Consider the following 17,310-nt stretch of genomic DNA (forward strand, 5'->3'; position numbering starts at 1 on the left):
TGAGTCACGGACCGCCAAACGGCGCGAGATTCACAACTGCAAAAGAGTGAATGTCACGTTGATTGATTTCCTGTTTTCCATTTCACCAGCTTTGTAAAACTTTGCAAAAACCTTGTAAGTGTTAGAATGGACTAAGCAGTGGGTCACCCCTCTGAGTCTGGTCTGCTTGAGGTTTCTTCCTCAACATCATCAGAGGGAGTTAGTATTCAATCAATCAATCAATCAAGTTTTATTTCTATAGCACTTTACAACAGTTTTCACTGAACCAAAGTGCTTTCCAATAGCACCAACTAAAGATAAAATAAAAAGAACAGTACGAAAAACACACATAAAAGCATAATAAGAGCATCCAAATAGAATAAAAATAGACAAAAAAGTGTCAAACCAATTATGTGCAAAAAGCTGCCCTGAACAAGTATGTTTTTAACTTAGCTTTAAACAGAGGCAAACTATTAATGGACCTCAGTTCAGGAGGTAATGCATTCCACAACTTAGGACTTGCTACTGCAAAAGAACGGTCACCCCATTGTTTGAATCTGGACCTGGGAACCTCCAGAAAGTTTTGGTCAGCAGACCGAAGTGCTCTGACTGGGTTGTGTGTTTTTAACAGGTCACATAAATAAGAAGGTGCAATGCCATTTACAGCTTTAAAAACAAACATTAATAGTTTAAAATCAACTCTAAAATGGACTGGAAGCCAGTGCAGGGAATAAAGTACAGGAGTGACGTGGCTGTGCTTCCTGGTGTTGGTCAACAGGCGAGCAGCAGCATTCTGGACCAGTTGGAGTCAGTTTAGGGAGCCTTGAGTGATACCAACATAGAGTGCATTGCAATAGTCAATCTGGGAGCTGATAAAAGCATGCATAATATTGTTGCCTGAGTGCTTGATCTTGGGGTTGGTAAGGTTAGACCTTACTTGTGTGAAGCGCCTTGTGGCAGCTTTGTTGTGATTTGGCGCTATATAAACGAAATAAATGGAATTAAATTGAACTGAGTTGGATAGATAGAGATAATTAGACTTTGGAGTAGTTTGGTCAAAGGAAACATGGTGTATATCTCAACAACCAATAAGCTTAAATGGATAATATAAAGCATATATTGATCAACCCAATGTCTGTGATCAGTTGGTATGAAAACTTCATAATGAAGTCACACAGAAGTCATACACAGTTAAAAACCAACACTACAGACACACATGTATTTACTTGTACATTTATATGATGGTGCGCAGAGTGCACAGGCTACGTATCACTCCTCTGACACCTTTAATATCATAACTGTTTTATCCAAAGACATACTGAATGGAACCTTTTGCCAAAGGAACACTGAAAACAGGATCTGTATGGAGACGGGAGGCGTTCAGGGCTGTGAACACTGGAGAGGGATCAAACTGACTAAACATGCAGGGGAAAGGAGTGTCAAGAGAAGAGCAGAAGTTTGGTTTTACGGTTTTAGAGGAACACGTTGTGCAGCGTTTGCATTCAGCCAGTTCATGGTAAAGGATATCAAAAAGCAGAAAGGCTTGCATGTGGAGTTTTTTGGCAGTATGTACAGTAGTGTTCCGAATAATAGTAGTGCTATGTGACTAAAAAGATTAATCCAGGTTTTGAGTATATTTCTTATTGTTACATGGGAAACAAGGTACCAGTAGATTCAGTAGATTCTCACAAATCTAACAAGACCAAGCATTCATGATCAGTGTTGCCACAGTTACTTTGAAAAAGTAAGCCAATTACTGATTACTGATTACTCCTTGAAAAAGTAACTTAGTTACTTTACTGATTACTCAATTGTAAAAGTAACTAAGTTAGATTACTAGTTACTTTTTTAGTTACTTTCCCCAGCTGCCGACAACAACTCACTTTATAGTCACCCTTTCTTGACTTCAATGAAAATAAATACTTGTTTTATAAAAGTAAAATAAGACCTCTTTCTTGACCTCATATTTAACTGTTGACAGCACTGTAACAGTAAACTTGCAATTTCAAACCTACATTGTTTAGAAATGTAACTATTAAATTCTAACTCTCTAACATTTTACTTGTCAAAATTATTATTATTTTAAGCAATATTAGTAGTTGTAGTAAAAAACGGCTTCAAAACTGGACCTTTAATCTAGGGGTGTTGTGGGGGAGGGGGGCACATCCTTGCCCCACGCCCCCATTCCATCTGGATTCGCCCCTGCTTTGGCGTTTGAGCACAAAGAATGGATAACATTTATTTATGCAGAAAACAGGACCAGATTTACAGGTAAGAAAGTTTTATTGCGTTTTCACATCATGTGGTCCTCAGAAAGAGAGTTTAGGTGCATTTGAGTGGAAAACAGTGTTAGTTGTTGACACGTCGCGGAGGATCAGCTGTTTTTAACGAGACGATACAGAGCGGCTCAGCTCAGAATTCTAAATAAAGGAGGGAAAAAAGCATAAAATGTCTTTGTAAAGCTCAGTGCAGGTGTGCTGATCACCGCGCTTTAAGAGGGTGAGGACGAGTCGAGCAGCTGCAAAAAACCGCGGATTAAAAGCTCACAGCTCACTTAAAGTGGGCAGTTCAGTCGAACCCCGACCTCCTGCCCACAGACCAAGTTTAATGCTGCTATCGACCCACAATGAAAAATAATAGTAACGCACAGTGACATGGAGAAGTAACTTTACTCTGATTACTGATTTGGAAAGATTAACGCGTTAGATTACTCGTTACTAAAAAAAGTGGTCAGATTAGAGTAACGTTACCGGCATCACTGTTCATGATATGCACACTCTTAAGGCTATGAAATTGGGCTATTAGTAAAAAAAAGTAGAAAAGGGGGTGTTCACAATAATAGTAGCATCTGCTGTTGACGCTACAAACTCAAAACTATTATGTTCAAACTGCTTTTTTAGCAATCCTGTGAATCACTAAACTAGTATTTAGTTGTATAACCACAGTTTTTCATGATTTCTTCACATCTGCGAGGCATTCATTTTGTTGGTTTGGAACCAAGATTTTGCTTGTTTACTAAATCAAATCAAATCAAATCAATTTTATTTATATAGCGCCAAATCACAACAAACAGTTGCCCCAAGGCGCTTTATATTGTAAGGCAAGGCCATACAATAATTACGGGAAAACCCCAACGGTCAAAACGACCCCGTGTGAGCAAGCACTTGGCAACAGTGGGAAGGAAAAACTCCCTTTTAACAGGAAGAAACCTCCAGCAGAACCAGGCTCAGGGAGGGGCAGTCTTCTGCTGGGACTGGTTGGGGCTGATGGGAGAACCAGGAAAAAGACATGCTGTGGAGGGGAGCAGAGATCAATCACTAATGATTAAATGCAGAGTGGTGCATACAGAGCAAAAAGAGAAAGAAACACTCAGTGCATCATGGGAACCCCCCAGCAGTCTAAGTCTATAGCAGCATAATTAAGGGATGGTTCAGGGTCACCTGATCCAGCCCTAACTATAAGCTTTAGCAAAAAGGAAAGTTTTAAGCCTAATCTTAAAGTAGAGAGGGTGTCTGTCTCCCCTGATCTGAATTGGGAGCTGAAGGCTCTGCCTCCCATTCTACTCTTACAAACCCTAGGAACTACAAGTAAGCCTGCAGTCTGAGAGCAAAGTGCTCTATTGGGGTGATATGGTACTATGAGGTCCCTAAGATAAGATGGGACCTGATTATTCAAGACCTTGTAAGTAAGAAGAAGAATTTTAAATTCTATTCTAGAATTAACAGGAAGCCAATGAAGAGAGGCCAATATGGGTGAGATATGCTCTCTCCTTCTAGTCCCTGTCAGTACTCTAGCTGCAGCATTTTGAATTAACTGAAGACTTTTCAGGGAACTTTTAGGACAACCTGATATTAATGAATTGCAATAGTCCAGCCTAGAGGAAATAAATGCATGAATTAGTTTTTCAGCATTACTCTGAGACAAGACCTTTCTAATTTTAGAGATATTGCGCAAATGCAAAAAAGCAGTCCTACATATTTGTTTAATATGCGCATTGAATGACATATCCTGATTAAAAATGACTCCAAGATTTCTCACAGTATTACTAGAGGTCAGGGTAATGCCATCCAGAGTAAGGATCTGGTTAGACACCATGTTTCTAAGATTTGTGGGGCCAAGTACAATAACTTCCGTTTTATCTGAGTTTAAAAGCAGGAAATTAGAGGTCATCCATATCTTTATGTCTGTAAGACAATCCTGCAGTTTAGCTAATTGGTGTGTGTCCTCTGACTTCATGGATAGATAAAGCTGGGTATCATCTGCGTAACAATGAAAATTTAAGCAATGCTGTCTAATAATACTGCCTAAGGGAAACATGTATAAAGTGAATAAAATTGGTCCTAGCACAGAACCTTGTGGAACTCCATAATTAACCTTAGTCTGTGAAGAAGATTCCCCATTTACATGAACAAATTGTAATCTATTAGATAAATATGATTCAAACCACCGCAGCGCAGTGCCTTTAATACCTATGGCATGCTCTAATCTCTGTAATAAAATTTTATGGTCAACAGTATCAAAAGCAGCACTGATGTCTAACAGAACAAGCACAGAGATGAGTCCACTGTCTGAGGCCATAAGAAGAGCATTTGTAACCTTCACTAATGCTGTTTCTGTACTATGATGAATTCTAAAACCTGACTGAAACTCTTCAAATAGACCATTCCTCTGCAGATGATCAGTTAGCTGTTTTACAACTACCCTTTCACTAGTTTACTAGTGTGCTTGGGGTCATTGTCTCGTTGAAACACCCATTTCAAGGGCATGTCCTCTTCAGCATAAGGCAACATGACCTCTTCAAGTATTTTGACATATCCAAACTGATCCATGATACCTGGTATGCAATATATAGGCCCAACACCATAGTAGGAGAAACATGCCCATATCATGATGCTTGCACCACCATGCTTTACTGTCTTCACTGTGAACTGTGGCTTGAATTCAGAGTTTGGGGGTTGTCTCACAAACTGTTTGCGGCCCTTGGACCCAAAAACAACAATTTTACTCTCATCAGTCCACAAAATATTCCTCTATTTCTCTTTAGTCCAGTTGATGTGTTCTTTGGCAAATCGTAACCTCTTCTGCACGTCTTTTATTTAACAGAGGGACTTTGCGGGGGATTGTTGCAAATAAATTAGCTTCACACAGGCATCTTCTAACTGTCACAGCACTTACAGGTAACTCCAGACTGTCTTTGATCATCCTGAAGCTGATCAATGGGTGAGCCTTTGCCATTCTGGTTATTCTTCTATCCATTTTGATGGTTGTTTTCCGTTTTCTTCCACGCGTCTGTTTTTTTTTTTTGTCCATTTTAAAGCATTGTAGATCATTGTAGATGAACAGCCTATAATTTTTTGCACCTGTGTATAAGTTTTCCCCTCTCCAATCAACTTTTTAATCAAACTACGCTGTTCTTCTGAACAATGTCTTGAACGTCCCATTTTCCTCAGGCTTTCAAACAGAAAAGCATGTTCAACAGGTGCTGGCTTCATCCTTAAATAGGGGACACCTGATTCACACCTGTTTGTTCCACAAAATTGACAAACTCACTGACTGAATGCCACACTACTATTATTGTGAACACCCCGTTTTCTACTTGGTGTTGTTGGATTTGTGAGAATCTACTGAATCTACTGGTACCTTGTTTCCCATGTAACAATAAGAAATATACTCAAAACCTGGATTAATCTTTTTAGTCACATAGCACTACTATTATTCTGAACACTACTATACTTATGGTGGGGTGGTGGTATTGCTGTTGGTGTGTCTGTGGTACTCCAGCTGCATTGCTGCAGACAAGGAGGACCTCCAGCGGGTCGTGAAGACGGCTGAGAGGATTGTCAGCTCTCCCTTCCTAAAGCTGAGCGACATCCACTCGAGTCGCGTCCTCAAAAGGACCACAGATATCCTACAGGAACCCTCACACGTTGGAACACACACACACACACACACACACACACACACACACACACACACACACACACACACACACACACACACACACACCCACACACACACACACACACACACACACACTGCAAAACAGCATTTTCCCCAAAGCTGTGTCAGGCTGCAGGAATTATAGCACCCAGTGCAATAATGAACCCTGGGCATTGACTGTCGGGCCTCTTATCCATACACATATTTATTACAAATTTTAAAGTTTTATGGGTATGAATATGGTCATGATACGGGTGACATCTGCTTGGACCTTGTGGGTTTGTGTGTATATATTTGGCATTTTATTTAATTTTTATGCTGCAAACTGGACTGCTCCAACAAAGTTTGTATTATTGTTATTATTATTATTATTATTATTATTGTTATTATTATAATATATTAACAATAAAGATCCATCCTACCTAGCTCATAGCACAATGGTAACGGCTAATGTTAGCATGACTGACGGGCTTTTTAACAAGCATTTTATTACACAATATCACAAACCAGTAGATTCATTTATATTTCGTGCTGCTGAATCACAAGTTGCTGTGAGACCAGGTTGCTATTTTTCATTTCACATACTGTTTATTTATATATATATTTTTGTACAGCACTAATTTTCAGTTCACGTGTATTTTTATCACCTCCATTATATTAATTATTTTTTTCTAATTTTCACCCCTCACATGTGGACAGTTGGATGCACATGGTGCTCTTAGCTGGAGTATCCCCTGAAGGAAAACACATTCAAAATGTGTTTTACATTGATAAGATGACCACAGCTTTAGCCGTTATTCCCTGAAGATTCAAGATGTAATCCCCCCACCCCAGTAATTCCAAAACTAATGAGAATGTCTTAATGCACACAACAAAACATGCTGCACAATTTATTTTTTACAAATGCAATTTGGCTTAAATCTAAAATTAAGAGATTGGTAGCCCAGACTTTTTTTTTTCCAGTTTAAACAGGTTGGTCCCATTGAGATCAAGATCTCTTTTACAAGGGAGACCTGAAAAATTATAAAGTTTCCAGGTCACCTAACTTGAATGTCTTTGGATGTGGGAGGAAGCCGCAGCAGCACCTACACAAACACGGGGAGAACATGCAAACTCAACACAGGAAGGCCACAGGTGGAAATCGATCCCATGACCTTTTTTGCTGCGAGGCAACAGTGCTAACCACTAAGCCACTGTGCTGTCATTCACATACCACCATTGTGCTGGTGCCGTGTCCATAGACTGTATATATACTGGACAAAGGCTGCGTGACGTCACCCGTAGGTGTTCTATAGAGACCCGAAACAGCCCATATAAAGCCCATATCTGGGCGTCGCCATGTTGACAGCAGCAGCATGATGAACTTATGAATGCATGAAGGGGTGGAGCGTGGGTGGCTCAACATGGGACGAAAGAAGCCTGAACACGCCCCTCATTTTGAGTCCAAACTATCTAAACTAACAGGCTAACCTTAGTTGGGGTGTTGATTAAATCATATTTTTGGGGACTGCACGGCGGTTCTCCCAGTGGTGTTCTTTGGTGTGGACACTAAAAGTTGAAAGCTGATTTTCTGAGTAATTGTGCATCAGATTACCTACACCTGCTAAAACTGCTAACACCATTAGCATATAATGTTAAGATGAGAGTTTTATTCAGCGCAAATATTGCAGCACAGACTTCTCCGACGATCCGTTAGGGCGTTTCACCACACAAGCCGTATTATTCCAGATGTTTATAATAAAATGCACAGCCTCCACAACAACTAGCTGCCACATTGAGCAGAGTCTGAGCTAAACCACTGTCACTCAATGCCAGTGCCCTCGTTCCGCACACGCAAATTACACACTGCACATAGGGCACCATGCTGCCCGGGGGGCACCACAAAAACCAAGCTCGTGAAGAATCATCCTAATAGGCTACTAGTAATGATATATCTAAATTTTGTGTAAAGCAAGTTAATAGGTATAAGCAAAAGTAATCGGAGGAGGAGGCACACAGGCAGGAAGCGGCGTGGGCAGCCTCTGTGTGTGTGTCACCACCTCCGTCACAGCAGACAGTGTTCCACTGATGAAAAAGGCTGCCGCGGCCCATGCATCTCGGCGCTGCGATACAGACAAGAGGAAAGCCTCGCACTGTCTTCTCCCAGGCGGGAGAAACATTTGTGCTTAGGCCACCCAAATGGCTAGCACCGGCCCTGCTCAAAGCAACCCCACCCCTAATTTTACAGAATTTATGGTTTAAAATTGATAAGTTTGAAAAACATCCACTCCCCTTCTATAGTTATCATAGAGGGGGAAACTATTGCGCAGTCTCATTTTAACCCTGTGTGATATCGTGTGATTTGACCACTTATGGGGACGGCCGCTACCGTTGTGTCATATAAAAACAGCATAACTTCACACGGATAAATGGTGTATTGTTTTAACTTTGACTGCAATCACCTAAGCAGTCGCGAAAAGTGCTTTTTTTAAAATTCGGTTCCCAGTGGTGAAGGGAAGACAAAGTGAGTAGGAGACATCGTGTCGGTAAGTGTTAGCCTACACAGCTAACCAGAGTAACTCCAGTGTCTCACTTGCAAAACCGCATTGACATGCTTGTGCTCCAGGTTATAAACAAACTGCAACACATGTCCACTTTCCCACCGCATTGTCACTTTTTCTTTGCATTTTCAGTTTGTTTGAGTGTAATTTGTCCAAAAACCCATTGAAAATGCTGTGTTTTTCCCTGGAAGTATAGAAATTACGTCATACGCATCATATTTTACCCCTTTAGCGCCCACTCTCAAACAAGACTGCGGTGCCCAATAGATATAAAAAACATTTTTTTTTGCACCAGGCTGTAAAGATATTTATATCTGCGCTAAAGTTGGACATTTTAACATTAACTTCTATGGGAATGTGCACTCTTTTGGAACCATCTTCAAATGACCAGTCAAAGAACTGCAGCTTTTTCTTCTTCTTGAAGGGTTACATCCGAGGTCCTCCACATTTTACAGCAATTATGTGCTGGACATGGCCTTTGACCTTTGCTTCCATCTAAACTGACCAAAGACATTCTGTCTGACCGCAGCGATTCGAACAGAAGACTGATGAGAGAGTGGTCACAAAACGACAGCGACTCTACTGTGGAGGCTTTTGATTACCACTCAATGAATCAGCCAACAACATAAGTACAGTTGGAGCCGTCTGACGCGCACTCATTTCCACCTCCAGTGCTGTGCATGAGGAAAACTTTGCATAATATTGGCACAAAACTCCACAGAGTGTGCGGAAGTGAAGGCATTGTTTGCTCGCACAGGGAGAGAGAGAGATAGAGAGAGAGATAAGGCTGCAGTCAGACCAATGAAAATGGGATTTTCTGTGTATCTCCTCTCTCCTCAGCTTACTGTCTCCCGTGCCAGCACTTCTTTGAAGCTGGAGCCCCCCCCCCCAAAAAAAGTGTTTTCAGTGTGAAGACCTGAGCTGGAAAGCTTATGGCTTTCTGGACTATTATGTGTTTGTTTATGTGAATATGCATGACGTGTCACAGGTTGTTTGCCTCTTTGTGAGAAAGTGCATGAGGAGCTGAGAACGCCGCTTCCTGCTGCGGCTGCTGATGTTTGTTTGTACTCTTTGCAGAATGGCAGCTCTTCCCACTGTGTAACCCCTCAAACCCAAACACCAGGCGCACGCGCACCGAGATTTCACTAAAGGAGAGAAGCCAAAAAAAAAAAAAAAAAGAAACCCAGAGTTTTCTTGCACACAGAGAAAATAAAGTTATTTTTGATTGGAAAAGATACACGTAATGACTGAGCGGGGGAGACGGCAGAAACACAAAGCAAACAGATGTCGATTTTTGGTATAGATTTCCATTACGCTGTGATTTCAAGCCTGTCTTTTTTCTTTCTCTCTTTTCGAATCTTTCAGAGTCTTTATTAAAACGGCGTCACAATCCGATAAAAACATGTCTTACTGCTGAGTTAAAGCGCAGGTGGCAAATGTTGCAGGAGATAATCTGTTTCTTCTTGAGGGGCTGACAGACACCGAACGTGTGGTTGATCACCGCCTTCTGGACCGGGTCCATCTGCAAGACGGACAAAGAGAGAAGGTCAAGGTAACAGGTGAGCTTTAAAAGGCCTTTTCGTTTTTCTCCCAAAAACTAAAATGACTGTGCAGAAAGGCAGATAACATAGACTATATAAATAACTCAATAAATAAATAAAAGAGGCTGATTCAGTGGAGGTGAGAATTCGATGATGGTTGAATGTCTGTCCTGAGTCGCCACATTTGTTAAAACATGTTCCAAGTCAACAATAAAATCGTGTGTAGACATTTTTAGCGGTGTCAGGTTTGTGCGTCAGTATCACAAACGTCAGGTCTGGGAGCATGTGCTGGTGCCGCCTGTTACCACATCCAACACAACTTGGAACCGCCCTGGATCCTGGATGGCAATCACAATGCAAGCGCAAGGAATACTCTTCATCTTAGTATGCCAAAATACATGTTATTTGACACAGTCATTCAAGTAGTATCCAAGGATCCTCATACCAAAGGCATGTAGTTGTTACCCAAGTCACTCATTAGTATCCAGGTCTCAAAACCATTGAGTAAGGGGCAGTCTCCCACTGCTGATTTACATTCTGATTTTAAAATAAAGGAAATTGGATGTGATTTAAAAAAAAAATAGTAGTTAAAATTTGTATTACCTACGAGTGTAAACAGTTATTACCAAATACACTGAGTCCCATCACACTATTGTTTCTGTACATGTGCAAATTTCTACTTCCATGTTTGCCTTATACTTTTTCAAAAAGCTAAAATATCTCCATTATCTCAAAACTGTCTTCTGCAGATCCCAATTACTGCATATTGTACCCGACTGCCCACTTTCATTTACTTCAGTCAAATCCCATTATTCATGTTTTGTGGATCACAATTTATCCTGATATCACAAATTTTCAAAAATATGTTTTAAAGTCTCAGGATTGCTCACAGTGTTCTACAGCACTACTTGTACCACAGATTAGACCCACTGTCAGGGGCCTGATTGGCTATCCAAAAAAAGGTAGACAATTGGGTATCAAAAATCTGCAATGAGAGACCTACCAAAAACAGGAAGCACCAGGACCCCAAAGATTTGGCCCTTCATTCCTGAAAGGGTATCAGCATTGTCACACAGCAAACTCATGATTTCCTCATGTTTTCCCAGGTGTTTCTCAATCTCAAAGGCTGAGGACCCAAAGGCATGAAATGTCTCATACTGTTGGCCAATGTAGAGGAAAAATACATTGTATAAATACATTGGCTAGAACACATTGTGTTTCTCCAAATTCACAACAAAACATCTGATCATGGCCCAGACTAGCTAAAGGACGTGTTTGTACTATGATTTTGTTTTCATTATGGCAGGGGCCCTTTACACGGCTCTATGAGTGTGGAAGGCAGAAGGCTCTGTGGGTACGGTTGCATGTGGTACCTTTTGGAACTTCTCCAGGTGCACCTATTTTCTGCTTCGACCAAAATGAAATCTCTCTATCATATGTCTAAATCCTGAATGCTCGCAGCATCGTCTGTCTCATTTTAAGCTGACATCATCACAGAAATTCCACAACAGCCAAAACCCTGTCATGATCCGGCCCTTTAGGGCCAGCTGGTATAGTTCTGGACTCCTGTCCTGTTCCGTGCTTTGAGCCTTCTGTGTTTTTATTCATGTCACATCAGGTTTTCATGGTCATGTTTTGGTTTTAATTGGTTTTGTTTCATTTATTCTCTGTGCTTAATTTGCTTGCCACATTTATAGTTTTGCTTTATTGTATTATGTTCTCTTTCACTCGTATCCCTTTAATTACTTCAGTCTTAGTTTAGTTTTGTTTTCACATTTATTGTTTTATGCGTTAGTCACTGGTTTTGGTTACTAGTTATCTTCAGTGTTCTTATCTGATTAAGTTCCGTTCTAGTTGTGTCCAGCCTGTGTTTGTTTTCATCATGAATTCATTAGTTGCATCACTTGTCTGTTTTGTTTGGATCATATCTTGTTTTATCTGTTAGTTCTATGTTTATCTCCTTTGAGTTTGAGATTAGTCTTTGCTTTTTATTTTCTCATTGTGTTTGCACTCTGTCTTTCACTGTAGTCAGTTGTGTTTCCTTTATACTTTAGCCACGTGGTGAGTTCTATCTTAGTTAAGTTTCTGCCTTTTATTTTCTGTGGTATTCAGTTCTTTTTGTCTCTGTTTGGTTGTGGGTGGGGTCATGTGCACTCAGTTTTTTTGTCTGTCACGCCCACCTGTCTTCCCTGTCCTGTCTGGCTATGCCCCTTCTAGAATCTTCCTCATACCTGCTTCACATCACGCCCTGATTACTTCTCTTTGGATTTAAGCCCTCACTTTCTCTCTGTCCCCTGCCAGTTTGTTGAACCTGTTTCACATTCTCGCATCCTTGTTCTCAGTCCAGTTTTTCTCGTGTTTTTTGACCTATTCCGTTTTTCCGATCTTTGCCATGCCGTGAACCTGACCCATGCTTGTTTGTTCTACTACGATCCTGCCTCTTGACTATCTGTACCGCCGACCCGCTGACTGCTCTCTGTGTACCGTACCATTGCTTGTGTTTTTTGATAAAGCCTTTATTGTCTCCTTACCTTTGCTGCGAGTCTGCATAGTGTGTCCTACTACAACCTGTGTCATGCCACACCCAGCCCCAACACCGTGAACTCATTGAAAGTGTGGATCTTAGTCAAGATCCAGGACAGTCACAAACCCACACACCCTGATTCCTCACTCAGCTCACGAGTGCTGCGATCTGAGTATCCATCAAATCTGTAAAAATCACAGCATCGTCTGTGAAGTCGTGGTCAGTAAACCTTTCCTGGCCAACAAAGGCACATAAGCATAAATGTGGTCAGTTTTCTTGTTTGAGCATGTTGCCTTTGCATTTTGAAGGCGGAAGCAAAAATCAGGGGTGTGTCCGAGTGCAATTTCCTATTTAAGCTGTGGAAAAAACTGACAAATGATTTGGTTTACCATGTTCGTTAAGCACGGGTGTGTTAATGAATAACAAATAAAATTAAGTCAGAACAATCTGTTTTGAGACATTGTAGCGATAGCTGAGCAGACAATACGAAATTAAGACAAACTCCACTTTGTTGTCGGAGCCTCTGATATGAAGTGGTAAATAGACCAGGAAGTGGTTAAAGTACTTTATTATGACATAGCGCTGTGGAGGGGGTCGTGCCTCAGCTGGCAGAGTGACACATCAGTGGTGTGGGAGACGGACGCATTCTACATAGTTGTGCAAATTCAGGTCTGTGAGGTGACAGCGCATTGGACCTGCTTGAAGAATGCTGACAGTGGAGCCAGAGAAGTGATCCAGTACAGTGAGCAGACTGAACCAGCGCAGAAGAAGAGAAGCCAGACATCAGGTCGCAGATGCATTAACACACACAGGTGTCAGGGTGCCGCCATGCACACCTCATCTGCACACAGGAAGCAGTTTGGGGATTAATGACCTTACACAATGCCACCTTAGATGTGGTGATGAAAGTAAAACGTGCTGTTCTCTCAAGTTGCTTCTCTAATCATCTTCTGTAACCTCATCTTGGGGAGCACGCAGTGGTAAAACCAACTCAGGTCCTGGATGGCAACCACCCAGGCAGACAACCAGTCCATCTCCACCTCTTGAAAGTAATCATCTATCGGCTACATCCAGTTGAAAAGTGGGCGTGTCGTTGGCCTTCTCCAGCTTTTCAGCCACCAGAATCTTCAACACTGAGGCACCTACATGCTGGATCATACTTAGAGAGAAAAACACTCCACCTGGCCAAAATGTCACAGGTAAGACTCCTCACCATGCATATTCCACTCTTTCCCAAAGGGGACAGTGAATTTCATGAAAGTGCTATTTGAGATATTCCATGACGTGTCAGGTGGATATTTTTTTGAACACACTATTATTGAGGAGCTACAGTGTTGAAGTGCCGTGTGAGTGCTGAAACAGAAATCTACATTGAAATTTATTAAAATTAGATCTAATTTCCAACTCTTACAATGGAACTAAGATTATATATCTATATATATATATCTATATATATATATCTATATATATATATAGATATATACATATCTATATATATATACCTTGGTGGAATTTGGATGGAACAGCTCATTAGGTCTGGCAGCTTTTGAACATTTTAAACATGTTTTGAATCGACAAATCAGGGTGGTTTGATGCATGACAAAATGCTGCCACGGTTACCTCAGATTACCTGCAAATATATTAAAGGATGAGGAGGCTGAAAAACAAAAGTACAGCTGATATTCAAGTCTGCCCAGCTTTACACTTTTGAGTGAGGAGTCTGAGATTCTGGGTTTACAATTATTCTGCATCAAGACTCAGATCACTGTATGTGAAGATGTCAAACCTGTCAAGAGATTCACTTATCTCAGCAGTAGCATTCGTGTCTCTGGGTCTTCGACCTTTGAGAGCGAGAGACGCTTGAGAAGAGCTTATGGAGTCATGAGGTCATTGAACAGAGCTGATATTTTTTCGGTAGAACAAAGGTCCAAATCTTTAGGGTGTCTATTGCTATACATTTCTGAGACCTGGATGCCAACCAGTGACCTAAGGTGTTGACTGGATGTCTTTGGTACAAGGTCTCTTCTGAGGATACTTGACATCCACAAGAATGGCTTTGTGTCAAATGAAGTGTTACTTAGGGAGACTCAGATGAGGCATTCCATTGTGTAGTAACGTCATCTATGACACTATGACCATGTGGTGTGCTTTTTTAAGCATGATCCAGAATGCTGGTGCCTCAACCCCGAGAACTCCAGCAACTGGATAATGCCAATACCTTTAGGAGGTGGAGCTAGATGGGTTGTTTGCCCACTCAAGATCCAGGTCTGTTCCATAGAGTTGTGGATGTGGTAATGAGCAGTACCTGTGCATGCTCCCAGGCATAACCTTAATAACGATGCTACTGTAATCTTTAACACAGGACACAGGCTCGTAGCATGGGGACACGTACAGATCCTGGCTACCATAGGATAGAAAATGAAGTACCTTGAAATATGTAATGTAATACACCATTTTAAAGGGTACTGTCTGGAGTATTAACCTGTGACGTTTCAGAGCTTAATACCTGCTCAGTGTGGAGACACAGCTGAATCAACATTCAGATCACTTCACCGCGGCCAAAACAAACACATTTTTGAAGATTCTTGGACCATACTTTGACTAGTCTACTTTCTTAAAACTAATACTCTTCCAATGGCATGTCCGTATTTCTGGTTCAATACGAGATACACAAAAATGTGATGTACACAAAAATAAGCAACTGAGAGAGATTTGTTGGAACTGATAGCTACTGCTTGATGTGTTCAAACCAAGCTGTATTGTGAGATGTATTGTGGAAACAACAGTGCACTTGAACTCATGGCATAGTTACAAGCTGGTTCTGTTACAACTGGAATGCTATAGAGCGTGATGTACACAAATCGTGATGTACCATGTCTGTGCATCATTAATGGAACTCATATCGAATACATTCAAAGAAATAGATGATTAAATAGTAACTACATCTCAACTATACCTTAACTAGTGACATTCCATAAACAACTGCTCTACATCACTGGTATGCCACCTCTGGGGTGCAAGTTTTTGTGCCATACAAAAATGTGACGTACTCTAAAGGAAACAATAAGTGAGTGTACATGGTTCCGTGCAACAAGCACATAAACAGAGTTTATCTCCTTGGCTAGTCCTTCTTGAACATCCTTACGCCGCACCAAACAGAAGGAATGGCAGTTGGAGCCTTTTAACAGGCCTAAGAGTTTTTTATGTGGAAAAAGCCAGATATACATGGATTCTAGTCTGACCATATTTTTACTCAGAGAGTGCTTTACCTTCTGAATGTGATTTTTGGACATATTTCTTGAAAGTTGTTGATATCTACCATCTTTAAAGAAGTTCAACAACTATGCAGTGAGTAATAAGCACTGATTTCTCTTTATAAACGTGGGGAGGGGCAATGGTTTTTCACAGGGTGGGACTCACATGGAGTAAACATGCACATGTAGAAATCTCATGCACTCAACATTCACACGGGACCAGACTGAGAATGTAAATAGGGGACAAACAATCTCAGAGCACACTGGGAATTTTGCTTCATTCTCTGCCTCGAGCTCATTAAACCTCTGGGGCCGACACCATCGTATACGATGGCTAAGACCAAGCTTTACTAAATTATAAATAATGTTTTAATGATAAGAGATAGAAACTTACTTTTTTTGCTGAAAAGTTAACTCAGTGGACTTTCGAGCCAGCCATCGGCCATCTTTGTACTCCCCATAGAAGCTGTGTGATGACGTGCGCAATGTGAGTGTCCAATCGGAATTGGTTCACCATCACATGGTTTTCCAAAATCCAATCATAGGGCAGGTTTATCTCACGTGAAAAGCCAAAGATTGTTTTCAGGAGTGATATGTTACTAGTTGGTGCTCCAATTAGTACATACTATTAGTACATACTCAGTGTGCCCTGCGCCATTACGCACAGCGATCAGTGAAAGCAGAGAGAGCAGACGGAGAGCCTCTGATGACAATCTCACGTGCTCAAACAAAGAGTGTGCAACTATCAGGATTGCTCCACTGGTTTGCATGTGAATGTTACTGAATAACGCATTAGGATTTTGGCAATGCGTTCGGGATTCAACGCACATTAGTGGAAATACCCTGGATCTGGTTCTCACACGTGGTATTGCTGTCACGAATATTGACATCATGCCTCTTACATCAGTGGTGTCTGATCACTCACTTATTAATTTTACAGTTTCACTGCCGTGTTTAGTGGAACAACAACCTTATATATCATTACGGCGATGCATCAACTCCTCAACTAAGACTGAACTCGAATCTAGACTGCCTGATGTCTTAGCTTCACATTTGACAAATACCCAGTCAGTAGACAGACTTGTGGATAGTTTAAACTCAGTGCTTAAAACTACACTTGACATGATTGCACCACCTGTGTTAAAACCACGCTCCCCCAAACTACAGTCACCTTGGTTCAATGATTATCTGCGTGACCTCAAGCATAAAGCAAGAGGTCTAGAACGGAAATGACGCCGTTCAAAATTAGAAGTATTTCACCTTGCGTGGCGTGATGCTATCTTAGACTATAAGCATGCACTACTGGCTACAAAGCGGACTTACTACTCTGATTTGATCAACAAAAACAAGCATAACTCAAAGTTCTTGTTCGACACAGTGGCAACACTTTTGCATGGACAACCACCTGTAGTTCGCTCTCCTTTTACAGCACAAGATTTCCTGGATTACTTTGAGAAGAAAATAGAAGACATCAGGTTAAACATATCTCGGTATGCCTTAATCCAGCCACTACACTCTGCTATTGATGTGGG

At 41.1% G+C, this 17,310-nt stretch overlaps 1 protein-coding gene and 1 long non-coding RNA gene across 5 annotated transcripts in view; one reads left to right on the plus strand and one right to left on the minus strand.

Annotated features, from left to right (window-relative positions):
* LOC117527550 overlaps positions 1 to 17,310 on the plus strand; it is a 250,767-nt gene that overhangs the window by 67,491 nt on the left and 165,966 nt on the right. The gene's annotated exons all lie outside the window — the stretch shown is intronic.
* The window catches only part of znf385c (zinc finger protein 385C), a 453,093-nt gene that overhangs the window by 62,552 nt on the left and 373,231 nt on the right, over positions 1 to 17,310 (minus strand). For all 4 annotated transcript variants that reach the window (XM_034189945.1, XM_034189946.1, XM_034189947.1 and 1 more), the window contains one exon: positions 9,871 to 9,981. In XM_034189945.1, the coding sequence (XP_034045836.1) occupies positions 9,871 to 9,981 (111 nt within the window). The remainder of the gene's footprint in view (positions 1 to 9,870; positions 9,982 to 17,310) is intronic.

The sequence above is a fragment of the Thalassophryne amazonica genome, chromosome 16 (genome assembly GCF_902500255.1).
Source record: "Thalassophryne amazonica chromosome 16, fThaAma1.1, whole genome shotgun sequence".
Lineage (NCBI taxonomy): Eukaryota > Metazoa > Chordata > Actinopteri > Batrachoidiformes > Batrachoididae > Thalassophryne > Thalassophryne amazonica.